Source organism: Dendrobates tinctorius, unplaced genomic scaffold (assembly GCF_039654945.1).
Source record: "Dendrobates tinctorius isolate UK_male_01 unplaced genomic scaffold, ASM3965494v1 ptg000003l, whole genome shotgun sequence".
Classification (NCBI taxonomy): Eukaryota; Metazoa; Chordata; class Amphibia; order Anura; family Dendrobatidae; genus Dendrobates; species Dendrobates tinctorius.
In genome coordinates, this window is record NW_027361671.1 from 103018644 (window position 1) to 103035664 (window position 17021).

General features: G+C 37.7%; 1 protein-coding gene across 6 annotated transcripts in view; it reads right to left on the bottom strand.

The window, feature by feature from the left end:
- Positions 1–17021, bottom strand: part of TCTN1 (tectonic family member 1) — a 135922-nt gene that overhangs the window by 75129 nt on the left and 43772 nt on the right. For 5 of the 6 annotated variants that reach the window (XM_073565432.1, XM_073565373.1, XM_073565411.1 and 2 more), the window contains exons 9-11: positions 9066–9185; positions 3102–3186; positions 893–1031 (exon numbers count right to left, since the gene is read on the bottom strand). In XM_073565432.1, the coding sequence (XP_073421533.1) occupies positions 893–1031; positions 3102–3186; positions 9066–9185 (344 nt within the window). The remainder of the gene's footprint in view (positions 1–892; positions 1032–3101; positions 3187–9065; positions 9186–17021) is intronic. The other variant, XM_073565423.1, reaches the window with a different exon arrangement.

Consider the following 17021-nt stretch of genomic DNA (forward strand, 5'->3'; position numbering starts at 1 on the left):
CGTAGGCCGGGGGCACACGGTCTGGAAGCAGCAGAGTTTTAGATGCAGGGCATGTTCGCTGTGTCCAAAGCACTGCTGTCTATTGAACGCAGGTAAATCTGCATGTGTTCACTGAACCTTGCGGATTCACAGAGTGCAATACATTCCATTGGTGAAATTTCTCCTGCCGAGACTCTCTTCGTAGTATATAGTAAAAATTGCGGTCTCTTATGACGCTCCACCTATGGCTGAGCTTCGCAAGAGTAACAAGATGGCACCAACAGGGCATTCAGCAGGTTCCTGGCTGCAATGGTAAACTATCGGTGCCTTGTGATCTCATCACAAGGGGCTAATTAATGGAAGCTGGTGCCCCATTTTACAAACTGCTCCTCTCAATGTATTCAAAACCACATTAAAGGGAATCTGTCAGGTCAATTTTTGCGCATCCTACTAATAGTATCCTGAAATAGAGTTTAGGTAGTCCTTTCAGAATATGTAACTTTTATTTTTGTACGTTGCCTCATTGTGTTGCTGTAAGCCCTGGCAAAATGTATTGTGTGCAAGCTGGTCACAAGTATGTTAATGCCAAATGCATATTCACCCTTGCCCACACCTCTGCCGGTGTCAGCAATTCAGTCAGGCTGCCCTATGCCTGAGGTTCGCATCGCAATCCACAGACTGGCCGTCTGCGCTCCTGTTAGCAATAGTCTGTTGCTAACATACTATTCCCGAGGAAACCACCTGAAGACACCATATGGGGAAATAGCTTACCTTTTTGTGGAGGTTAAGGGTGAAGAAGGCACAATAATTTAGACTCTTTTCCATGATTTAAACCCAAGTTACATTTCCTAATAAAGAAGGCAGTCTTGTCTGGAGTGGCATTCAGAAAAACCTGTAAATGAAATCTGCTTACCTGAGTTTGCATCCAGACATCATGTTGTAACCAAATAACACCGGAGTCCTGCTTCCTTCTTCTGCTAAACAGTTTTGGTCATTTGAGCTCTTAAGCAAAGTCAATTGCCCAAACCTATTGGTGCTCTGAATAATCCCAGATTTATATAACGTTAAGGACACATTTGTTCATAAGAGATAAAAAGTAATAAAATATACTTCCATAAAGATTTTAAAGATTCCCCACCCCCAAAAAATGCAAAAAATTAAAAAATATATGTTTTTTAGTCCTTTGTGGTCTATTGAAACTGGCAAAAAGTGTATAAGCGTCCGGAAGAAACGAAACACCGTTGAGGTCAGGAGGCACGGCTGTTACGTCGGTCTCTATCTGGTCACTTTCACCATCATTAGGTAATGTATTGTTTACTTAACTCTTACATCATGGTTATAATATTGCACATCTCATATTATGCCTCACAAATTCATGAATACGTCAGTTATATTTGAAGACTTTGTGGATTTACCCTGATCTCATTGTAATGACGGATTATGACTCGTTTATTCCTGTTGCAGGATAACAGGATTCCTTCCAGCCATCTTTCTATCATTTCTTCATAGAATTGAGATTTATTCTCTTTTGTGCATCTATCTTCCTTTTTTTTCCCATTATAAAAATTTATGTAGCTTTAATTATATTTTTCTAGGTTTGAACAAGAAAAATTATTTCTAAAGAAAACAATATTTTGGTGTTGTCATATAGTGAGCGACAAACTTTTTAGTTTACAGTTGACGAAACTGGATGGGGACTTATAATTTTTTTTTTCTTGGACAAGATGTAGTTTCTTTTGGGTATATTTGGGGTATATATGGCTTTTTCATCACTTTTTATTCCATCTTTTTTGAGACAAGGTGACAAAGCACAGGTTTTTTTTATGAATAAATGGCATGCTTAATTTATAAATTTGGACATTAACAAACATGGTGATACAAAATGTAAATAGTTTATTTATATTGCATTTTTGCAATATTTTTTCAAACAAAAAACATTGTTTTTATGTGCAGTAATATTTACGGTTTTACTGGGTGGGATGCATAATATCATAGTTTGTGGCTGTTATTGTCATGGCAATACCAACTATGCATAGTTCATTTATACTTTATTAATTTCTTGCAAAATCTCACTTTAACTCCACCCCAAAAATTTTTGGTCTGTGCCGTCATATTCTGAGGGCCACAGCTTTTTTTTACTTTTTGGGTAACCAAAGGTGTATGAGAGTTTGTTTTATGTGGGATTATCAGTAATTTTAGTTGGTATAATTTTTCGGTTCGTGACTTATTGATTGTTTTTCATTTCCTTTTTTGGTGGGGGGGGGGGGGGGGGAGTAGTGACCAAAAATGCACTTTTGCCCTAATTTTATGGCGTTCATTGGGTGATCATGCGTCTAGCTAGTTTTGTAGCTCAGGATGGTACAAACTCAGATTCTAACTATATGTAGGGGGGTTTTTTCCCGATAATAAAGGATTTACAATTAAAATAAATGATTTACAGGAGTTTTTTTTTTATTTTTATTTTTTTACTTTTTTTGTACTTTTTGTTGGTGTAATACACAGTACACAGGGACAGGAAACAGTCAGCTCTCCTGCTGACCCCTGGCCTCTTTCACAGTAGCTAAAATCAAGGGAAAGGGTGGGGAATTTACTATGCTGTATCTCAACCTAGAGTGCAGCTATAGAAGCGATCCAAGGCTTGATTTAAGCCGTGGCACCTGCGCTGCAGCATAATTGCTTGTTCACTGTATTAATAATTAATGTGTTTGACGTTATCCTGATAGTATAAAAAAAATCCATTTGAAAATGGTGTCCACCGCACCTGAGCCAGTAGCAGCTTTCGGTGATCGAAACCTGTTTGGTACCCCCTCCGTGAGTCACTATGGAGAGCCGCCGCATAGGATGTGCCTTTGCTCTAGCGGATACAGCCCGTTCTTAGTTTACACAGTTCACCATTCATTTTGATAAACCAAATTATGTCTAATTTTCCCTGCCGTCACCGTTTTCAGGAGAATATATGGCTAAAACAAGCAGCACACCAGATTCTACTAAAAGGTTGGTTTTCTTCACAAGACAAACCCTACATATTAATATGTATAAACAACAGAACAATAGAGTTGGATGCAAAACCCCAGATATGTGACCCTATAAAACCATAGTCAAACACCATATTCAAAAAGGATATTGTGGCAATCTAAAGCCAGCAACCACGGGTAGCCCAAATACGTAGCCTGGATTTCCACTGATGGGGGCGGGTGCCGTGCCATTCTGTAACAGAACAGAGGGTTAGTGCTGCATGTGACTGATACAAAGCAAAAACTTAGGTCAATAAGGCAATGTTGACCATGTTGCATTCATGTTCCCATTCCTTTCATATCAGAAAACAGTATTTACATCAGACACAATCTGTTCCGACGACTATGCGCAATCAGCAACTGTTTCTATGTTGGGTTAATGATTTCACAGGAGAAATTATATAAACACTAATCCTTTCTATTATGGTAATCACTTGTTATCTCAGGCGAGCGGACAAGCACTGGAGCAGTCATTCTCCTGTACACTATACTCCCTAGATCTCTTGCATGTTTAGCTGTACAGCGTCCAGACAGAAGCTCAAAGTTGCAACTATTAAGCCATAATCGCTACATTTACTGATATAAAAGACATTACACACATTTCTAAGATTTCAGATCTATCGCGTCATATCTATTAACCCCTTAATGACCAGAGCTTTTTTCGTCTCCCCTTCTTTCCAGAGCCATAACTTTATTTTTCCGTCAATATGGCCATGTGAGGGACGAGTTGTACTTTTGAACACCACCATTGGTTTTACCATGTCGTGTATTCGAAGACAGGAAAAAAATTCCAAGTGTGGTGAAATTTCAAAAAAAGTGCAATTCCACTCTTGTTTTTTTTGTTTGGATTTTTTACTACATTCACTAAATGCAAAAACTGACCTGCCATTATGATTCTCCAGGTCATTACGAGTTCATAGACACCAAACATGTCTAGGTTCTTTTATATCTAAGTGGTGAAAAAAAATTCCAACATTTGCTAAAAAAAAAAAAAGCGCAATTTTCTGAGACCCGTAGCGTCTCTATTTGTTGGGATCTTGGGTTGGGTGAGGACTTAAGTTTTGCATGCTGGGCTGACGTTTTTATTGATACCACTTTTGTGCAGATACGCTCTTTTGATCGTCCGTTATTGCATTTTAATGCAATGTCGCGGCGACCAAAAAAAAAATTAATTCTGGCATTTTGATTTTTTTTCTCGCTACGCCGTTTAGTGATCGGCTTAATCCTTTTATTTTATTGATAGATCGGGCGATTCTGAACATGGCGATACCAAATATGTGTAGGTTTGATTTTTTTTTTTTTGTTTTATTTTGATTGGGGCGAAAGGGGGGTGAGTTATGTTTTTTTTTCATTTTATTTTTAAACACTTTTTTACTTTTGGCATGCTTCAATAGCCTCCATAGGAGGCTAGAAGCATGCCATACTTGATCGGCTCTGCTACATATGGGCGATGCTCAGATCGCCTATATGTAGCAGAAATAAAGCATTGCTATGAGCGCCAACTACAAGGTGGCGCTCATAGCAATCTGCTGGCAACAACCATATAGGTCTCTATGAGACCTCTAGTTGTCATGGCAACGCGTCGCTGACCCCCGATCACGTGACGGGGGTCGGCGATGCGCTCATTTCCACCCAGTCGCCGGAAGTACTAGTTAAATGCCCGCTGTCAGCGTTTGACAGCGAGATTTAACTAATTAATGGGTGCGGGCATTGACAATCCAACACAATGGGCAGCACTTTGAACACATTTTATAAGTGGTCATAAACATGTAAATAACTCATGAAAGAATAAAGTTACGTCAAAACCAAGCACACCATTGTCTTTCTTGTGAAATTCTCAATAAGTTTGTCACATGACCCTCTTCCCATTGAAAAAAATAAAGTTGGATCCAAAATGGTCGACTTCAAAATGGCCGCCATGGTCACCACCCATCTTGAAAAGTTTCCCCCCCTCCCATATACTAATGTGCCACAAACAGGAAGATGATATCACCAACCATTCCCATTTTATTTAAGTGTATCCATATACATGGCCCACCCTGTACTTAAGGTTCCAGTGAGCACTGTTGGAGCCATAATTTGAAAGTGGAAAGAACATAATTTCACCATAATCTGGCCACAACTAGGTGGTATCACCAGAGTTGAGCAAAATCCACCTGTGTCAAACTATAGAAAGATCTGGAATCAGCAGGTACAATTGTTTCAAAGAAAACAATAAGTAATGCGCTCAACCTCCATGAGACCAAAATTGAACTCTTTGGATGCCATAATAAACACATGTTTTGGAAGTCAAAAGGCACTGCATATTAACCCAAAAAACCCTAAAATTGAAGTTTGATGTTGGGAACATCAAGGTGTGAGGCTATTCTTCAGCATAGGGGACTGGCAAACTTCATATAATTGAAGGAAGGCTGAATGGACAAATGTACAGAGACATTCTTGAAAGAAATCTGCTGGCAATATACCAGATGATGAAGATGAAACAATGAGGGTGGACATTTCAGCAAGACAATGATCCCAAACACACAGCTAAGGAAACTGTTGGTTTCAGAGAAAGAAAATAAAGCTGCTTGAATGGCCCAGCCAATCACCTGACCTGAATGTAATGGAAAATTTATGGAAGGAACCAAAGCTCGAGTTCATAGAAGGAGCCCTCAGGACCTTCAGGATTTGAAGTGTGTTTGTGTGCAAGAATGGGCCAAAATGGCAGCACGGTGGCTCAGTGGATAGAACTGCAGCCTTGCAGCGCTGGAGTCCTGGGTTCGAATCCACCAAGGACAACATCAGCAAGGAGTTTGTATGTTCTCTCCGTGTTTGCGTGGGTTTCCTTCCACATTCCAACGACATATTGATAGGGAATTTAGATTGTGAGCCCCATCGGGGACAGTGATGATAATGTGTGCAAACTGTAAAGCGCTGTGGAATATGTTAGTGCTATGTAAAAATAATAATAATTATTATTATTATTAAAATTACACATGCAATTAGTTTCTGTATACAGGAGTCATCCTGAAGTTGTCATCGCCAACAAAGGCTTTTGTACAAAATATTAAATACATTTCAGTAAGTGTATTCAATATTCTTTTCCTGTGTCATTTCTCATTATTACACATAACTTAATTTATGGACATCTATGGTGTGATTTCTTTGCCAGTGTGGATTGGATGAGTTGTTACCGACTTCTGGTGAGAATTTCAGGTCAATACAGCACCATTATAAAAATATTTACTTGGAAAATTGGTGACTTGTTCAATACTTCTTTCACCCTCTGTATATATGTATTTATACACGAACTCCTCAACAGTGAAGTTGCAAGACCAATAAAGGAAATTATGGAATTATGGCATCACAGAATGGATAGACATATTGCTGATACACAAATGATGATAAAATGGAAACAAAATATCTCAATATATTCAGTATCAAACATGGACACCACATGAAGCAGAAATACACACTTACACGCCTTGGCATGCTATTAGTGAGGGTACTAACAGTTGTCAGTGGAATCTTCTGTCACGCGGAATGCCACTTGGGCACGTAAATCATTAAGATTTGCTGCATGCAGCTCCCTCTGCAATAACCGCCCAAGTGATCACATGTTCACTGGGTCTGGAAGATGAAGAATGGTCAGTATTTCCTAATCTGTATACACAAGCGCTAGTTCAGTCCTATGTACATAGTTCTATAAAATAAACCATGTTGAGCTTCTCTGTGGGGGAGTTTGGCTGTGTCTGACAGCCTGCTAAAAGCCCCCCACAGAGGCAGGGTCTGGTGTATGCTGCTTATACTGAACTGACTTTTATAACGTAAAGGCAAAGTAATGTATGGGCTGCCCAGAAGCTTATATTCTATGGGCAGTCCAGAAGTAGTGTGTGCCTTAAATGCCTAGATTCTTACCATATATATATATATATATAGTGGGGCAAAAAAGTATTTAGTCAGTCAGCAATAGTGCAAGTTCCACCACTTAAAAAGATGAGAGGCGTCTGTAATTTACATCATAGGTAGACCTCAACTATGGGAGACAAACTGAGAAAAAAAATCCAGAAAATCACATTGTCTGGTTTTTTTTCATTTTATTTGCATATTATGGTGGAAAATAAGTATTTGGTCAGAAACAAGCAATCAAGATTTCTGGCTCTCACAGACCTGTAACTTCTTCTTTAAGAGTCTCCTCTTTCCTCCACTCATTACCTGTAGTAATGGCACCTGTTTAAACTTGTTATCAGTATAAAAAGACACCTGTGCACACCCTCAAACAGTCTGACTCCAAACTCCACTATGGTGAAGACCAAAGAGCTGTCAAAGGACACTAGAAACAAAATTGTAGCCCTGCACCAGGCTGGGAAGACTGAATCTGCAATAGCCAACCAGCTTGGAGTGACGAAATCAACTGTGGGAGCAATAATTAGAAAATGGAAGACATACAAGACCACTGATAATCTCCCTCGATCTGGTGCTCCACGCAAAATCCCACCCCGTGGGGTCAGAATGATCACAAGAACGGTGAGCAAAAATCCCAGAACCACGCGGGGGGACCTAGTGAATGAACTGCAGAGAGCTGGGACCAATGTAACAAGGCCTACCATAAGTAACACACTACGCCACCATGGACTCAGATCCTGCAGTGCCAGACGTGTCCCACTGCTTAAGCCTGTACATGTCTGGGCCCGTCTGAAGTTTGCTAGAGAGCATTTGGATGATCCAGAGGAGTTTTGGGAGAATGTCCTATGGTCTGATGAAACCAAACTGGAACTGTTTGGTAGAAACACAACTTGTCGTGTTTGGAGGAAAAAGAATACGGAGTTGCATCCATCAAACACCATACCTACTGTAAAGCATGGTGGTGGAAACATCATGCTTTGGGGCTGTTTCTCTGCAAAGGGGCCAGGACGACTGATCCGGGTACATGAAAGAATGAATGGGGCCATGTATCGTGAGATTTTGAGTGCAAACCTCCTTCCTTCAGCAAGGGCATTGATGATGAAACGTGGCTGGGTCTTTCAACATGACAATGATCCAAAGCACACCGCCAGGGCAACGAAGGAGTGGCTTCGTAAGAAGCATTTCAAGGTCCTGGAGTGGCCTAGCCAGTCTCCAGATCTCAACCCTATAGAAAACCTTTGGAGGGAGTTGAAAGTCCGTGTTGCCAAGCGAAAAGCCAAAAACATCACTGCTCTAGAGGAGATCTGCATGGAGGAATGGGCCATCATACCAACAACAGTGTGTGGCAACCTTGTGAAGACTTACAGAAAACGTTTGACCTCTGTCATTGCCAACAAAGGATATATCACAAAGTATTGAGATGAAATTTTGTTTCTGACCAAATACTTATTTTCCACCATAATATGCAAATAAAAGGAAAAAAAAAAACAGACAATGTGATTTTCTGGATTTTTTTTTCTCAGTTTGTCTCCCATAGTTGAGGTCTACCTATGATGTAAATTACAGACGCCTCTCATCTTTTTAAGTGGTGGAACTTGCACTATTGCTGACTGACTAAATACTTTTTTGCCCCACTATATATATATATATATATATATATATATATATATAGATATATATATATATATAGATATATATATATATAGATATTTAAATGTTTAATGGTAGATGCATTATGCATTTATTTTATTATCTGTACCTACCTATGAGGGCTGCCATTTAGTCTGAGCTGCTGTTAACAGCATTCATTCAGCCACAAGGACTTATGGCCTTGAATGGGGGAGTACTCTAGGCGTTCTCTGTGACCTGTGCATCAGACATTGTCCATGGAAAAGGAAATAAGCTGTGACCATCACATATTGTGAATAGTACGATCCTGTGTTACCTTATACATGTGTATATAGAGGCGATAATCCAGCATATTGTTACAACTGGAAGTATTAGTTTAATATGAGGCTTTTCAGGGTGTGGGGACTTATTTTTTCTTTTTTTAGTGATAGGGACATGGAAAATTTAAAAATTACTCCCAAAAATCTGTAAAAAATAAACCAAAAAGCTTGATTTAAACAATAGGTCATTTGCTGATGACACACTCCTTTTAAATAAAAATCCAGCATTTTGTACCTCAATGAAACGTATCTGGAAGCTCTGTTGGACGGTGTTCTTATCGATCGCTCCAAGAAGATAAGATGCCACAATGCTTGTGATCTCACCTTTATCTGTATATGTAAATGTATAGCTTCCCTAAGGAAGAAAATGCAGGAAATCAAGCACTAAGAAATATTCAGAACTGCAGAGAAAGAAAAAAAAATTCACCTTGGAAATGTACAATTACTGTACTTACAACATGTACTCCACGATCTATTCCTCAAAACAGGCCACAAAGCACAGGATGTTTGTGTAACTTCTTTATCATACTAGATTGTACAGCTGCCTTGTAGAAGTTGCCGTCTGTTGCAATTTCAATGAAACAAAAACCTAATAACATTTTTACCACAAAAATTTTGTTTTAGCCCCAGATTTTACATTTTCACACAGGGAAAAGGGTTAAAATGGCAACATTTCTCACAAAATTTCTGCTGAATGTAGAAATACCCCATACCCTGAGTACAGTACTGCTTAGCCACATGGTGAGACTCGGGAGGAACGGAGCGCCATTTGTCTCCTGGAGCGCAGATTTACCTAGACTACTTTGCGGTGTCCATATACAAAGCCTCCAAGTGCTAGAAGAGCAGAATCCCCCTCAAGTGACCCGTGTGTACAGAGCCTTAGCTGACTGAACGTTATTGCTATGATTATAGATAGAATAAGCGTGCCGGCCGCACACGTCTCTTGCTGTTTATCTTTGGACCTGATCTGTCTTCAGGACATCTTGTCACGCTGATGCCAGTCTGTGTGTGGTACATTACACTGTGCAACAAATTTCAGGGAAGTTCTTGCCCCCTGAGAAAATGTTATTGTACCTTATAGACTATGATAATGCTGAACGCGAATATGTGCTCCAAAAGTCTGTATCACGTAAGGTTTTTAACCCCTTCATGACCGGAGCTTCTTTTTTTTCAATTTTTCATTTTTCGCTCCCTTTCTTCCCAGAGCCATAACTCTTTTATTTTTTCGTCAATATGGCCATGTGAAGGCTTATTTTTTTGCGGGACGAGTTGTACTTTTGAACGACACCCTTGGTTTTACCATGTCATGTACTCGAAAACAGGAAAAAAATTCCAAATGCGGTGAAATTGCAAAAAAAAGTGCAATCCCACACATGTTTTTTGTTTGGCTTTTTTGCTAGGCTTACTAAATGCTAAAACTGACCTGCCATTATGATTCTCCAGGTCATTACAAGCTCATAGACACCAAATATGTCTAGGTTTTCTTTCATCTAAGTGGTGAAAAAAAATTCCAAAGTTTGCTAAAAAAAAAAAAACAACAATTGCGCAATTTTCCAAGACCCGTAGCACCTCCATTTTTCATTATCTCGGGTTGGGTGAGGACTTATTTTTTGCGTGCCGAGATGACATTTTTAATTATACCACTTATGTGCAGATACGGTTCTTTTGATTGCCTGTTATTGCATTTTAATGCAATGTCGCTGCGACTAAAAAAACCTCATTCTGGCGTTGATTAGCGATCAGGTTAATTCTTTTTTTTTTTCTTTTATAGATAGATCAGGCGATTCTGAACGCGGCGATACCAAATAAGTGTAGGTTTGATTTTTTTTTTATTTTTTGATTTATGGTTTTATTTTGATTGGGACGAAAGGGGGGTGATTTGAACTTCTTTTTTAATTTTTTTATATTTTTAAACACTTTTTTTTTTTAAACTTTTGGCATGCTTCAATAGCCTCCATGGGAGGCTAGAAGCTGCCATAGCACGATCAGCTCTGTTACATATAGGTGATGCTCAGATCACCTCTATGCAGCAGAATTACAGGCTTGCTATGAGTGCCGACGACAGGGTGGCGCTCATAGCAATCTGCCATCAGCAACCATAGAGGTCTCAAGGAGACCTCTGGTTGTGATGGCAACGCAGCAATGACCCTCAATCACGTGATGGATAGTCCGGAAGTGCATTTAAATGCATTTAACTACTTAATAGGAGCGAGCGGATCGCGATTCCGCTCGTGCCAATTGTGGGCACATGTCAGCTGTTAGAAACAGCTGACATGCCGTGGCTTTGAGGTTGGCTCACTGCCGGAGCCCACCTCAAAGGGGGGATACTGCCATTGGACCTACTATTCCAGCAGCTGGCAATAAGGGGCTAAGAAACAACTGTTATAGTTTACATTGTGACGTCCGAGACACTACATACCTTTACATGTGCATCGATGTCTGTAGCAAAATCAATTGTTCAAAAGTGTTTTGCAGATGACTGTTAGGCGTCGGGTTCCTGCCTCTGCACAGGAGGAATCCCGAGCCTTGCCTTCTGCGGTCTCCCATTTCTCACCGGCCGCAGAGGAGCCTGCTCAGCAAAGACGTCGTTCCCGGCATCTTGCTCAGTCTACTACTGTTGGCTTGTTTACTTCTGTCAATCAGGGTTCAGCTATAGTAACCTGCAATAGCCAGCTGCGTGCAGCTCTTGAGACTAAGTCCTTCTTTCGGCCCACTGAGCATGCCCGTGGGAAGTCCTCTCATTGGAGTCCTGAGGTCACATGCTCAGGTCCTATTACTGCTCCCACTGGACCACTAGGAAGGTCCCGGAAGGACGCTGCTATAAAAGAGTCGCATGGCCGCACGGCCATGCGTTAGTATAGAGACTTATTGCTGAAGTTGTGTGTATGATGATGGATGTCTGATACTGGTGAATGTGTCAAAACTAAAGGAACACAAAGAGCGCAATAGGGTCTTATCCGGGTTAATGCTGGAAAAGTAATTTAGATTATACTCACCCTTTTTAGGAGAGGTTCAAGCATGTAGGATCAGTAATCTGCTTGCTGCACGTCCAAAGGTCAGCTCTGTGACCGCTTACACATCAGATTTTGGAATAAATTCTCGGACTTTTGTGCGCTGCCAGATAAATTCACCAATCCAATATTTAGGAGAAAGATTAATTCATTTATTTCCCAACGCGTTTCGAAATGTATACCATTTCTTCATCAGGGGATGACAATATATGATCAAACAGAACTGTCACAGGTTATATACAGCATGATTTCAAAAAGCGGCGCCAAAAAGGTCACATGTCATCTGGTGCAAATGTCAGGGTTCAAAGTATCACAGTTGAACTAATGCACTAATTAATCTCAATTCATTAAAAGCAATGTTTTTATTATAGAAAAAAATGGAGAAAAGAAAAAAGAGAAGAAAAGAAGACCGAAAGAAAAAAATATATATATTAAAAAAACGAACTCATGACATCTAAAAAAAACTTTTTGGCAAAGAAATGTATATCTTAGTGCACTGAACCACGGTCAGGTCATACCTGGCAGAGAGGGAGAAAAAGGACTAGTGGAGAAAAGATAAAATGTTATAATTAAAAATGATATGTATAATTTATTTGACAATAAAGGAAGCTTCCTTTTGCTTTTTTTAAAAAATGTATGAATCACCAATTAAAAAAAATATATATATGTGTCCGTGGATACTGCAATTGATTATAGAAAACTCTCACACGTCACTTGAAAAGGAGTCGTTGGTTTCATTCACAAATATTCAGAATATCTGATAGTAAGAGGGCAAAGACACTGACTACGAAGAACTTGCGTAGCGTTCGATGAAGGAAACCAGGATCGCTACCTGTATTGTCCCTCATACAGAGGGAGAGAAAGATAAAGGAGGGGAAAAGGAAAAAAAACACTCATCTTCAATACAGGAAAAATAACACTATTTTCTACAGAAAAAATAAAAACATGCATATAAAAATATATAGTAAATATATATAAAGGAATAAATTAATTCATCCACATTATAGAAATAAAATACATGGAATAAAAAGTCGCACATAAAAAAGGGGTTAAAACATACCAGATTAGATAAAATTAATTCTGAATAACAGGTACATGCATCATTAAAAATTATTAAAAGAGAAAATCATCAAATTTATTCTATTCTAAAGAAAAACCTCTGAAATTTCGTTTAAACCAAATGGCTTGAGCTTATTTAACCTATAGATCCAAAATACTTCTTTTCTATTTAATTGCCCTATCCTGTCAGGAAAATTAACAGGAATATGTTCAATTGGGCTAATTTTTAGTCCACTTGGATCCTTATTATGTTTTATAGTGAAATGTCTAGAAAGACCATGTTGTAAAAAACCTTTTTTGATGTTACATCTATGCGAGTTAACCCTTAAATGTAGCGGTTGGGTTGTTCTTCCAACATATTGTTTTCCGCACCCACACTCAATAAGATATATCACAAATTCCGTAGTGCAACTCAAATAATTCTTTATAGGAAAAATTTCATTGGTGGTAGATGATTTTACAGATTTTTCTCTATGAGTAATAATATTACAACAGAGACAATTTCTCCTTCCACATTTATAAATCCCTTTCAAAGGGGCCTGAATTGGATTCAATGTTAATTCAGTTTTTTGTCGACTAGGGGCCACCAATCCCTTAATAGTTGGTGCCCTTCTGAAAGTTATTCCTGGATTATTAGGTAGAAATTTTTGCAATATAGGATCATTTAAAAGTATATACCAATTATCACACAAAATTTTCCGTATTCTTGTGTGTTCGGCACAATATTGAGTAATAAAATTTGTCATGAATTTTTTATTATCGGGTTTGACTATTTTTTGTCCATAAATGAGAGTGTCTTGTGGTATATTGACACATCTATTATAAGCACTTTTGATCAGATTATTGGGGTATTTTTTATCCATGAACCTATTTTTTAAAATATCAGCCTGATCTTTGAAGTCCTCAAAGCTAGAACAATTTTTTCTAATCCTCTTAAACTGATTCTCTGGGATATTCCTCAGCCATTTTCCATAATGTCCACTATCAAAGGGAATATAACTATTAATATCCACATTTTTAAAAAAGGTTTTGGTTAAAATGGTGTTGTCCTTGATAAAAATAGTTATATCTAAAAAATTAATACTCTCATGTTCATAAACTGAGGAAAATGATAGTCCCCAGTTACTGTTATTAATGTCATGAATAAAGTTATTAATGCTACTATCAGAGTTATCCCAGATAAAGAAAAGGTCGTCAATAAATCTCTTATACATGATTAAATTATTGCACCACTTGGTATTAAAAATATAAAATTCTTCAAAAACCCCCATAAAAATATTTGCATATGTAGGTGCGACCTTCGAGCCCATCGCGGTCCCGAGCTTCTGGTGGTATAAATATCCATCAAATGTAAAATAATTATTTCTCAAAATAAAATCCATGCCTTTTAATAAAAACTTCTTTTGATCTTTAGACAACCTATTGTCTCTTACTAAAATCTTGTTAAAACAGGCTAACCCCAAGTTGTGTGATATATTTGAATATAGTGAGGACACATCCATAGTGAGTAAAAGATAGCCTGATTTCCATTGAATTTGCTGTAGACATTGGATAAGATGAGTAGAATCTCTAATGTAGCTTTTTAAAAGTGGAACATTAGTCACCATAATTCTATCGATATAATGGGATAGGTTGCTCGTTAAAGAACCTATCCCTGAAATAATCGGTCTCCCTGGGGGGTTTACTAAACTCTTATGAATTTTTGGTAGGTGATAAAAGAAAGGAATTCGTGAATTTTGAACAGTAAGAAATTTTAATTCCTTTTTATTAAAAATGTTCGTTTTTTTGCCCTCCTGGATTAATATATCATAGTTTAGTTTTATTCTTGGGATGATATCAAATGAGTTTTTGCTATAATATTTTTCATCGGATAATATTCTCATTGCTTCATTACAATAATCAGATCTGTTCTGAATAACTATCCCTCCTCCTTTATCTGCTGACCGAATTATAATATCAGTATTAGTCTTCAATGCCTGTAATGCCAATTTTTCGCCCCTATTCAAATTATTTTTATAGTGATATTTGTCTTTAATAGAGGTAATTTCTTTAAATTTCTTTTGTACAACATCATTAAATACATTCAAAAAATGACCCTTATTTTCAATGGGATAGAAATTAGACTTGACAGGTACATCCAAATGAAATCCAGTTTCAATAATTTCATTATTTGAGAAATCACTTTCTTTAGACATGTTATCATCTTTGGAGTTTGATATCTGATTTGATTCTTTTAATAAGAAATGTCATTTTAATGTTAATTTCCTAATAAATACTTGTAGGTCTAGGAAAAGATCAAAGTCATTGGTTTTATGCATAGGACAGAAAGTTAAACCTTTGGAGAGAACTTTCTTCTCTTCTGTTGTGAGGAGATATGAAGATAGGTTAAAAATATTATTTTCATAGTTATTTTTGCTTTTATTTCTTATTTTACTTTCCCTTTCTTTTTTTCTCCCCCCTCTGCTTCCTCTAAAGGACCTTTTCTTTTTCCATTTTTTGGAGAAAAAAAGTTTTTTATATCTTTGATCTGTGTACTTTTCAGTGCTCGTGGCAAAAAAGGAACAGTGGCTGTATTATTTGTGTTGGAATTGTCAATTAAAATCAATTCACTGTTGATTGTATTAGATAAATCATTATCATAAATAGAAAAATCCAATAGTGATATCGGTGTGGATTCAGGAAATTCTATAAGTGCCGGTGATGCAATTTCTATCGGAGTGGGTGTAATAATTTTACTCATATCTGTGTTCGGATTTATTGTGTCAATAAGATTACTGTTGATTTTATTTTCATTTAATCGTTTCATTTGTTCCTTAATGCTCTCAAGGTGGTTAATAGCTTCAACAAGCGGTGCCGTCATTTTAGTGGTCTTAAAAAAATATTTTTATCTATATCTCCATTTGTCATCACTTCAATATTAGTAACAGTTTTTTTGCTCATATTTTTCATATCACATTCATTATTACCATCCACAGTACCTCTTTTATTATTAACAGTCTCTACCGTTTTAGTAGAATTTACTACCTCTATTGGATTCACTGTTTCTTTGTTTTTAATATTATTATCAATATTCTCCACTGGTATAGTGATATCCATTTTAGCAGAGACAGTCTCATTTTTATTCTTATTTTTTTCATTTTTTTCATTCATTTTCCTATAGTCTTCCCTATCTCTCTGTAGTTTTTTTGATTTTTTAAGAATTGTTTCATGCTCTATTTGCATAATATGTGTTATAACATTCGAGTTGATTTTTTTAAACTCTGGATGTTTCAAAAAAGGACTCAATTTATTGGATAGATCTAGTACCTTACTTGTTGCTAGTTCTGCAAGTTTAGATCGTTTTTTGTATAAAAGTAGGATCATCCTGTGCATACAATTGTTTAAATTAGTGTCCCATTGTTGCGTGAATTCTGGGTCATTGTCAAAAGGAGAGTCAAAGACTAACCTTAGTCCACGTGGACAAATGTTCTCCTCTAGATAGATTGATAAAAAGCGAGCATCCAGGCTGTAATGCAGTTCCTCCTTGATAGCTTCTTTTAAGTTCAAAAAGATTTTTCGAAAAGTCCTAGTTTCTTCTTCACTAAATGAATTAGTGCTATCTTCTATGTGGTTCGAAAATCCAATGTTGCCAATAGTTTGCAGGATCAGTCTTTCCCTCGAAGAAAGTCTGCTTTGAAAGTATTCCATTCTGTCTCAAAGGAACGGACCCTCTGCTGCTGCACGTTCCTATACACCGGCGGCGCTTTCCAGGAACCGTCAGAGAAATTCCAAAGTGTCAAAACTAAAGGAACACAAAGAGCGCAATAGGGTCTTATCCGGGTTAATGCTGGAAAAGTAATTTAGATTATACTCACCCTTTTTAGGAGAGGTTCAAGCATGTAGGATCAGTAATCTGCTTGCTGCACGTCCAAAGGTCAGCTCTGTGACCGCTTACACATCAGATTTTGGAATAAATTCTCGGACTTTTGTGCGCTGCCAGATAAATTCACCAATCCAATATTTAGGAGAAAGATTAATTCATTTATTTCCCAACGCGTTTCGAAATGTATACCATTTCTTCATCAGGGGATGACAATATATGATCAAACAGAACTGTCACAGGTTATATACAGCATGATTTC